At 42.0% G+C, this 11250-nt stretch overlaps 1 protein-coding gene across 1 annotated transcript in view; it reads left to right on the forward strand.

Moving 5' to 3' along the window:
- The window catches only part of TMEM178B (transmembrane protein 178B), a 281216-nt gene extending 270574 nt beyond the window's left edge, over positions 1–10642 (forward strand). Inside the window, exons 4-5 of the mRNA XM_056517768.1 lie at positions 8771–8908; positions 10371–10642. Coding sequence (XP_056373743.1) covers positions 8771–8908; positions 10371–10621 — 389 coding nt within the window. The 3' untranslated portion in view covers positions 10622–10642. The remainder of the gene's footprint in view (positions 1–8770; positions 8909–10370) is intronic.
- The last annotated feature ends 608 nt before the right edge of the window (positions 10643–11250 follow it).

The following is an 11250-nucleotide window of genomic DNA, read 5'->3' on the forward strand; positions in this document are numbered from 1 at the left end:
ATGTCCGTATGGTTCTTCAGAGACTTCGTGACAACCAACTCTATGCCAAAATTGAGAAATGTCTGTTTGAATGCCAATCTCTTCCTTTTCTAGGATATTTGGTCTCTGGCCAGGGACTACAGATGGATCCAGACAAACTCTCTGCCGTCTTAAATTGGCCACGCCCCTCCGGACTCCGTGCTATCCAACGCTTTTTGGGGTTCGCCAATTATTACAGGCAATTTATTCCACATTTTTCTACCATTGTGGCTCCTATCGTGGCTTTAACCAAGAAAAATGCTGATCCCAAGTCCTGGCCTCCTCAAGCAGAAGACTCCTTTAAACAACTCAAGTCTGCCTTTTCTTCGGCTCCCGTGCTCTCCAGACCTGACCCTTCCAAACCCTTCCTATTGGAGGTTGATGCCTCCTCAGTAGGAGCTGGAGCTGTTCTTCTACAAAAAAATCCTTCCGGGCATGCTGTCACTTGTGGTTTTTTCTCTAGGACCTTCTCTCCAGCGGAGAGGAACTACTCCATCGGGGATCGAGAACTTCTAGCCATTAAATTAGCACTTGAGGAATGGAGGCATCTGCTGGAGGGATCAAGATTTCCTGTTATTATCTACACCGACCACAAGAACCTCTCCTACCTCCAGTCGGCCCAACGGCTGAATCCTCGCCAGGCCCGGTGGTCTCTGTTCTTTGCCCGATTTAATTTTGAGATTCACTTTCGTCCTGCCGATAAGAACATTAGAGCCGATGCTCTCTCTCGTTCCTCGGATGCCTCAGAAGTTGATCTCCCTCCGCAACACATCATTCCACCTGACTGCCTGATCTCCACTTCTCCTGCCTCCATCAGACAGACTCCTCCAGGAAAGACCTTTGTTTCTCCACGCCAACGCCTCGGAATCCTCAAATGGGGTCACTCCTCCCATCTCGCAGGTCATGCGGGCATCAAGAAATCTGTGCAACTCATCTCCCGCTTCTATTGGTGGCCAACTCTGGAGACGGATGTTGGGGACTTTGTGCGAGCCTGCACTATCTGTGCCCGGGATAAGACTCCTCGCCAGAAGCCCGCTGGTTTTCTTCATCCTCTGCCTGTCCCCGAACAGCCTTGGTCTCTGATTGGTATGGATTTTATTACTGATTTACCCCCTTCCCGTGGCAACACCGTTATTTGGGTGGTCGTTGATCGATTCTCCAAAATGGCACATTTCATTCCTCTTCCTGGTCTTCCTTCTGCGCCTCAGTTGGCTAAACAATTTTTTGTACACATTTTTCGTCTTCACGGGTTGCCTACGCAGATTGTCTCGGATAGAGGGGTCCAATTCGTGTCTAAATTCTGGAGAGCTCTCTGTAAACAACTCAAGATTAAATTAAATTTTTCCTCTGCATATCATCCCCAGTCCAATGGACAAGTAGAAAGAATTAACCAGATCCTGGGTGATTATTTGCGACATTTTGTTTCCTCCCGCCAGGATGACTGGGCAGATCTCCTTCCATGGGCCGAATTCTCGTATAACTTCAGGGTCTCTGAATCTTCCTCCAAATCCCCATTTTTCGTGGTGTACGGCCGTCACCCTCTTCCCCCCCTCCCTACCCCCTTGCCCTCTGGTCTGCCCGCTGTGGATGAAATTTCTCGTGACCTTTCCATTATATGGAGAGAGACCCAAAATTCTCTCTTACAGGCTTCTTCACGCATGAAGAGGTTCGCGGATAAGAAAAGAAGAGCTCCCCCCGTTTTTTCCCCTGGAGACAAGGTATGGCTCTCCGCTAAATATGTCCGCTTCCGTGTCCCTAGCTACAAGTTGGGACCACGCTATCTTGGTCCTTTCAAAATTCTGTGTCAAATTAATCCTGTCTCTTATAAACTTCTTCTTCCTCCTTCTCTTCGTATCCCTAATGCCTTTCACGTCTCTCTTCTCAAACCACTCATCCTCAACCGTTTTTCTCCCAAATCTGTTCCTCCCACTCCTGTTTCCGGCTCCTCGGACGTCTTCTCGGTCAAGGAGATTTTGGCTGCCAAAAAGGTCAGAGGAAAAAATTTTTTTTTAGTAGACTGGGAGGGTTGTGGTCCTGAAGAGAGATCCTGGGAACCTGAGGACAACATCCTTGACAAAAGTCTGCTCCTCAGGTTCTCAGGCTCCAAGAAGAGGGGGAGACCCAAGGGGGGGGGTACTGTTACGCCGAGCGCTCCGGGTTCCCGCTCCTCCCCGGAGCGCTCGCTTCACCTCCTCCGCTGCAGCGCCCCGGTCACGTCCTCTGACCCGGGGCGCTGCGATCCTGCTGCTAGCCGGGATGCGATTCGCGATGCGGGTAGCGCCCGCTCGCGATGCGCACCCCGGCTCTCCTACCTGACTCGCTCCCCGTCTGTTCTGTCCCGGCGCGCGCGGCCCCGCTCCCTAGGGCGCGCGCGCGCCGGGTCTCTGCGATTTAAAGGGCCACTGCGCCGCTGATTGGCGCAGTGGTTCCAATTAGAGTTATCACCTGTGCACTCCCTATATTACCTCACTTCCCTTGCACTCCCTTGCCGGATCTTGTTGCCTTAGTGCCAGTGAAAGCGTTCCTTGTGTGTCCCTTGCCAGTGTTTCCAGACCTTCTGCCGTTGCCCCTGACTACGATCCTTGCTGCCTGCCCCGACCTTCTGCTACGTCCGACCTTGCTTCTGCCTACTCCCTTGTACCGCGCCTATCTTCAGCAGCCAGAGAGGTGAGCCGTTGCTAGTGGATACGACCTGGTCACTACCGCCGCAGCAAGACCATCCCGCTTTGCGGCGGGCTCTGGTGAAAACCAGTAGTGGCTTAGAACCGGTCCACTAGCACGGTCCACGCCAATCCCTCTCTGGCACAGAGGGTCCACTACCTGCCAGCCGGCATCGTGACAAAGGTTGTGGTGTTCCGGAGCAGGGTCACCTTTTGCTACCATGAACACTGTTCAGGTGGCTGTTGCCTCTTAGTTTATGCAAGGACAGGAGGAGAACTGTGATGTCTCAGAGCGGGGTCACCTTTTGCTTGCATGAACACCATTCGGGTGGCTGTTGCCTCAAAGGTCCCCAGCTCTGTCTCGGGTTTATTTTTCTATATATGTATAGGTCTTCTGGATGCACTGAGCCAATGCAAGAGTAAGGGGTTAGCTGTCCTCAGAATCTTCACTTTTGTACCCAAAATCTGTACTATGTATTGCTGGAATTGTGTCACATGTCCACCCTTCAACCAATTAAAGGCTAATGGCTGTCCTGTCTTCAGCCAAATCCCAAGGGACAGAGGAGGGACCTAAAACACATGTTAGAGAGTTAGGCTCTGGTCAGGGAACATCATCCAACAGCAGCTCCCAAATTCCAGGTCTAGGTAACAAGTTTTTTGGCATGTCCCACTACAGTGGTAGTATGAACACAAGTAGATGCTTTAGGGATAAGAGCAAAGCTAACGGGCCCTCTAGCAAACAGACAGGATAAGTGACTCTACAACAAGTCCAAGATCATGGCTGTAGCCTCATCTATAACCTTTAGTGTAGCAGCTATCTCTGCAGTCCCACTGCCCTAAGCTGAGCTCGGGATATGCAGTTAGGGTACATTTACACTACGTCCAAAAGACAGAAACAGCTCCCACGTCACTAGTCATGGCAATGCATATCCGAGCAGATTCTGCCAAAAGAACAAACCTGTTTATCCTTTCATCAGAGTCCAGAATTTGAAACTCAGTAGTGTATGCGGTGCACCGGAACGATGGGGGGATGCTGTACAAGAATTCCCAAGCAAGAATTTCTCCGTTCTGAAATACTGTTGTGTAAATATGCACTTAGCAGGTTAAGAGTATTTTTTTTTTTTTTGGGGGGGGGGGGGGGGTAAGAAGAAAGGAGAGGAAGACTGAAGGACTTATTAGGGGTTCCTAACAGGTATGCTTGCCCCCCCTCCCCACCATGGAGGTTTGGTCAACATACTGTAAAAACCATCTGGGAACAGCAGCGGTGTCCTTGGTTGTGGAGGAGCCTTGTCCTGCTGTGTTGCAGTTGTGCATTTGACACATACAGGATCCTGCGCAGAATTTGTAACTAATTTAGTTTACATTGAAATCAGCAGCATCAAATCCTGCACATCAAATTTGCGTACGTGTGAACGTACCCTAAGTATGTAAATAGGTGTCAGGAAACATTAGGACCTTGTCAATACTAATTTAAAAAGGAAGTCTACCAGGTCAGGGGCGTCAGCTAAAAAACTGTTTGAGATTCTGCTGATGACATTGTAGACACAACATCTCAGAGGTCCTGTCAGGATTTCTGCTATAGACAAAAAAGAGAATTAAAGTGGACCTGTCATACAGAATTTTTTTTTCCGTATCAGCGAGACATTATAGTAGTATTATTCTTGTATATAGGAACAGTATTATAGTAGTTATATTCTTGTATATAGGGGCAATATTATAGTAGTTATATTCTTGTATATAGGAGGTAGTATTATAGTAGTTATATTCTTGTATATAGGAGCAGTATTATAGCAGTTATATTCTTGTATATAGGAGGCAGTATTATAGTAGTTATATTCTTGTATATAGGAGGCAGTATTATAGTAGTTATATTCTTGTATATAGGAGCAGTATTATAGTAGTTATATTCTTGTATATAGGAGCAGTATTATAGTAGTTATATTCTTGTATATAGGAGCAGTATTATAGTAGTTATATTCTTGTATATAGGAGGCAGTATTATAGTAGTTATATTCTTGTATATAGGAGCAGTATTATAGTAGTTATATTCTTGTATATAGGAGCAGTATTATAGTAATTATATTCTTGTATATAGGAGCAGTATTATAGTAGGTATATTCTTGTATATAGGAGCAGTATTATAGTAGTTATGTTCTTGTATATAGGAGCAGTATTATAGTAGTTATATTCTTGTATATAGGAGCAGTATTATAGTAGTTATATTCTTGTATATAGGAGGTAGTATTATAGTAGTTATATTCTTGTATATAGGAGCAGTATTATAGTAGTTATATTCTTGTATATAGGAGGCAGTATTATAGTAGTTATATTCTTGTATATAGGAGCAGTATTATAGTAGTTATATTCTTGTATATAGGAGCAGTATTATAGTAGTTATATTCTTGTATATAGGAGCAGTATTATAGTAGTTATATTCTTGTATATTGGAGCAGTATTATAGTAGTTATATTCTTGTATGTAGGGAGTAGTATTATAGTAGTTATATTCTTGTATATTGGAGCAGTATTATAGTAGTTATATTCTTGTATATAGGAGCAGTATTATAGTAGTTATATTCTTGTATATAGGGGCAGTATTATAGTAGTTATATTCTTGTATATAGGAGCAGTATTATAGTAGTTATATTCTTGTATATAGGAGCAGTATTATAGTAGTTATATTCTTGTATATAGGAGCAGTATTATAGTAGTTATATTCTTGTATATAGGAGCAGTATTATAGTAGTAATATTCTTGTATGTAGGGAGCAGTATTATAGTAGTTATATTCTTGTATATTGGAGCAGTATTATAGTAGTTATATTCTTGTATATAGGAGCAGTATTATAGTAGTTATATTCTTGTATATAGGAGCAGCATTATAGTAGTTATATTATTGTATATAGGAGCAGTATTATAGTAGTTATATTCTTGTATATAGGAGGCAGTATTATAGTAGTTATATTCTTGTATATAGGAGCAGTATTATAGTAGTTATATTATTGTATATAGGGACAGTATTATAGTAGTTATATTCTTGTATATAGGGGCAGTATTATAGTAGTTATATTCTTGAATATAGGAGCAGTATTATAGTAGTTATATTCTTGTATATAGGAGAAATATTATAGTAGTTATAAATGCACAATATAGACAAAAAGAATGTGTGTAGCTCCTGCAGCTCCAAGCTCTGCTAGGAACACGGGGTGATGGGTTGCTGAATTACGTGGATGTTATCCGAGAATAAACTTCACTAGCAAGTCATACAGGTGTGTGCTCTGTCTTTTTGTCTATATTGTGCATTTGGATTCAGTTACTCCTTCACGTGTAGCACCGCAAAGGACTATATATGTGGCAGTATTATAGTAGTTATATTCTTGTATATAGGAGCAGTATTATAGTAGTTATATTCTTGTATACAGGAGCAGTATTATAGTAGTTATATTCTTGTATATAGGGGGCAGTATTATAGTAGTTATAGTCTTGTATATAGGAGCAGTATTATAGTAGTTATATTCCTGTATATAGGTGGCAGTATTATAGTAGTTATATTCCTGTATATAGGGGGCAGTATTATAGTAGTTATAGTCTTGTATATAGGAGCAGTATTATAGTAGTTATATTCCTGTATATAGGTGCAGTATTATAGTAGTTATATTCTTGTATATAGGAGCAGTATTATAGTAGTTATATTCCTGTATATAGGTGGCAGTATTATAGTAGTTATATTCCTGTATATAGGGGGCAGTATTATAGTAGTTATAGTCTTGTATATAGGAGCAGTATTATAGTAGTTATATTCCTGTATATAGGTGGCAGTATTATAGTAGTTATATTCTTGTATATAGGAGCAGTATTATAGTAGTTATATTCTTGTATATAGGGACAGTATTATAGTAGTTATATTCTTGTATATAGGAGCAGTATTATAGTAGTTATATTCTTGTATATAGGGACAGTATTATAGTAGTTATATTCTTGTATATAGGGGCAGTATTATAGTAGTTATATTCTTGTATATAGGAGCAGTATTATAGTAGTTATATTCTTGTATATAGGGACAGTATTATAGTAGTTATATTCTTGTATATAGGGACAGTATTATAGTAGTTATATTCTTGTATATAGGGGCAGTATTATAGTAGTTATATTCTTGTATATAGGAGCAGTATTATAGTAGTTATATTCCTGTATATAGGTGGCAGTATTATAGTAGTTATATTCTTGTATATAGGAGCAGTATTATAGTAGTTATATTCTTGTATATAGGAGCAGTATTATAGTAGTTATATCCTTGTATATAGGAGCAGTATTATAGTAGTTATATTCTTATATATGATATAATAATATCTTCTGTGTATATAGTGCTGAATGCTCTGAAATTCCTGATAAAAAAACTGATGTTTCTGAGGAAGTCATGGAGGGCCACACCAAGAAATAAAGTATTACAAGTCATCTGACTGTTGGTTCTGGCATGCAGTATACACAGGGGTTGACTTAGTGAGGCAGATCGCTTGAGAGGTTCTGCAGCAGATTATAATACTCAGTACAGCTGCTTCAGAACCCCTTTGAGAAAAGAAAAATAAACAGTGGTTGCAACAAGGTCTCTGCCTAAGCTGCTGCATAACCTCTTTTACAAGGTGAAGGAGGAGCTTTATTGGCATCCAACTAAATGTATTGATTATAATAGATGGCAATGAGACAAAATGTGTGGTGTGTGATTATCATTATTTGTAAATAGAGAATTGTTACATTAACACTTCATTACATAGGATGTATACAGCGATGTTTATAATGCAGGACTATAGCAAAGCTCTGCAGCACAGACCCTTTATAGATGAGGCTATGGATGGTGAAAAGGTTGAGCAGTTCTCCCCATGTCGACTATACATCTCTACACGGCCATAGACAGCAGCGTGTTCTGTTGTCAGACCCCCGGGGCTGCAGTATGCGGTGCGCTGAATGCATTCATTAATGTGTAATGTGCTTACAAAGCCTTGAAAATACCTCAACCTGCGTTTAACCCTTCCCTGCCACACGCAGCAGCATTATGCAATGCATAGACATGCTGAGACATAATACATCACAGAAGCCTATTAAAAAAAGGATTCCATATACAGCAGATGTAATGACAAGTTATGTCATTTCCAGTTTAATTTCTGTATGGGTTTCATCAAACTTGCCAATTTCGGTAGGACTTGCCGACCATCTTAAGTATTTGATGGCCTTCTGACTACACCAATGGCGAAAAGGATCAGGCAATTTAAATTCAGCTGCCCAATCTTCTTACTCTTAGGGAGATAAGCCTCTGCCAGATTTGTCCGGTAGAGCAGACAGGGAATGAATACAGCCGGTGCTGCAACCTCATTGTGCAATAGTAAACTGTAAAATGAGATGTTCTGCTGCAGCTCTGGGAGGGGAACTGGCAGGAGTGCTGTGGACGAATAGTAGGGAGGGTGGGAAGGCTGTGATGAAGGGCTGAGAGAACCTAATGCTTTCTAAGAATTGCAGCTGCTCTACCAGCAAGTAAAAACTAGGAAGTACAGGACTATGAACCCCTAAATTTTTAAGTTTCAGAACTGGGGTAGACAGGTATATACTTCTGCAGCATTTTTTTATGTTTTCTACCTGACGTTGGAGTACCCCTTTAAAATGCAGCGAAAACTGAATGAGATCGCTGTCAGCTGACAGCTATCTTATGTGTATGGCCAGCTTCAGAGGACCTAAAGGCGACTCCGCCACATATATCCTGCCTATTAAAAATTAAGGGATGTGCTTCATTTTGCATTATCACTCTACAGTTTCTACATAGAATTATTCTACGTAACCAGTTGGGTCACTTACTTATTCTTGACATGATTACACAGGAACTAGGCAGATTTGCCATTGAGTATAGTCAGAGTGACCCCCTAAGGGGAGAAGCTGTAGGGGAAACTTAATTGGTCGTCACTAAGATTTTCCAGAAATGGATATTGACCAGAACAACTGCTTTATAGAATTATGGAGATTTGAGGATTCTAATACCGTATACAATTCTAATATATTTCAGTCTTGTGTTATCGTTATTCAGTCCATTCTGTTTTTATCTCCACAGATTTACGCAGGATGACAGCTGGATTCATGGGAATGGCCGTGGCCATCATTCTGTTCGGCTGGGTCATCGGAGTGCTGGGCTGCTGCTGGGATAGGGGGCTCATGCAATATGTTGCTGGTCTGCTCTTCCTCATGGGAGGTACGTTGGCTCAACACCTATAACCTAATAGGCAGGGGTGGTCTCCGCTTTAAATGGCTCCCTGCTCCGACTGAAGAAGGCAACATCTCAACACATATGCAGTCCATCCCTGCAGTCTCCCCACTACCAGTTACGGTAGGGGGGCGGGAGTGGCGGCAATTCAGTTATTGCTCCAAATAGTTAAAGATCTGGACACATCTCTGGGAGGAAATGAATAACGTAGTTGTACTTCTAAAGCCTTCTTGTTTATATGCTTAAAAGGGTACTCCGCCCCTAGACTTATCCTCAAAGGATAGGGGATAAGTTGTCTGATAGCAGGGGATCGCAGATGACTGGCGATGTGGGACAGAGGCTTGTGATGTCACGGCCACGACCCCTAAATGCAAGTCTATTGGAGGGGGCGTGACATCACGCCCCCTCCCATAGACTTGCATTGAAGGGGCATGGCCATGCCGTCACGAGTGGGGCGTGGCCGTGACGTCACGAGCCTCCGGCTCTGCACCCAATGCTCTATAGGAACACTAGGTGCAGCAGGGAGAGCTTGGTAGTCCCCAGCGGCGGGACCCCCGCGATCAGACATCTTATCCCCTATGCTTTGGATAGAGGATATGATGTCTAGGGGAGGAGTATCCCTTTAAAACAGTACTGAGAGTATTCATAGTGACATCCATAGTGCCATCTATTCTGTATTGTAAGGTGAACCCTATAAGGCCACATGGGGTCCATCATGCCACACTCATTGTATTGTCTTTATTTCCATGCAAGATTTGTCTTTTAATAAGATTAGGGACATACTGAACCCTATAGGCAAGAAAGGGCACCACTTCAGTTGAATGCCTCTGTAGGTAAAGAAGAGGACACCAACCAAATTAAAGTGCTTTCATGTACCTTATAGATGGTCCACCACCCCATAGAAAGGTATTGACAATATAATGATCTCTCCTTCCATGATATGAGTCAAATTGGAGCATCACTGATATTCTGCAAGTTATGGTGTGGTGGACCCTTATGGCTGACAGTTTATACCACAGTGGCCTCAGAGGTGAAAGGAACATTGTTTGGTGTCAGATTGAATAAAACTTAAAACACATTGGCTCTGAATTACTATTGTAAACCCGACATGTTTTGTTGGGTTGTGTGCCAATTGAAATTGAAAAAAACCAGACCAACTATCCATTTTACTGAGAAAGCCCGACAGATCAGAGCATTTGTAAAAAAAAAAAAAAAAAGCAAAGTGTAGGGAAAGTGGAAAATGTAGTGAAACCTTAGTAAATACCGTGGAAAAAAACACTGTAGGGAATTAAAACCCACAAAGAAAACTACACAACACTCAACACTAAATTAGGGCCATTGTCTGTGTCCCAATGTACTTTGATATTATTATTAGACTAAAGCAGAATGTCTTAGAAAAACTATTGGCGATGGCGTTTTCTAATACTCTCTGTTTAATGTTTTCCCACAGGGACTTTCTGTATTATTTCACTGTGCACTTGTGTAGCGGGGATCAACTTTGAGCTCTCCCGTTACCCTCGATTCCTGTACGGGCTACCTGATGACATCAGCCATGGTTATGGATGGTCCATGTTCTGTGCCTGGGGGGGCTTGGGCCTAACGTTAATCTCAGGCTTCTTCTGCACATTAGCACCTTCAGTACAGCCCGTCCTGAGGACCAACTGCCCCAAAACACGTCCTGAGAATGGAACAGTGTGCTAAAAACCCTCTACAGAGCACAAATGGAAAAAAAAGAGAGATGGGCCATCCTACCTTATACTAATGCCTGAACTACAGATATCAACTTGTCACCCATCTCATTCATTACAAGGTGGCCATATTTGGATGCCACTAAAGGGTGATGTTGGCATTGGAGAGTCAATGGAAACTTTAGCTCTTCACGATGGTAGAGTCCTTGTCAAGGACTATGTATATATCTCATTCACCAACACTTTTGTTTTCTTGGACCGTATACTAGATATCAAGGGAAACTTTTATCATGATGACCTTCCTTGTTTGTCACAATGTTTTATTTAACATCTACATGTTGTCACTAGACTAACAAGAGGAACATAGACCACCTTGATAGGACACCTTCTAAAAAGGACTACCCTCTGGGAACTAACATGGAAATAATTTGAAAGACACACCCACCTGCCGTTGACTCGGTTTACTTAGAAAACATTTCCAAAATGTATTTTTGAATTTGACAAACCTAAAAAAACTAAAAACAACTACTAACCACATCTCCCACATCGACTTATGGAATGAAAATGACCCCAACTTGTTGTTTTCCATTAATGATGACAGTGAAGTCTGTGAACATGTGGCAAAAAAAAATGAAGAAAGCA

Source organism: Hyla sarda, chromosome 4, assembly GCF_029499605.1.
Source record: "Hyla sarda isolate aHylSar1 chromosome 4, aHylSar1.hap1, whole genome shotgun sequence".
Classification (NCBI taxonomy): Eukaryota; Metazoa; Chordata; class Amphibia; order Anura; family Hylidae; genus Hyla; species Hyla sarda.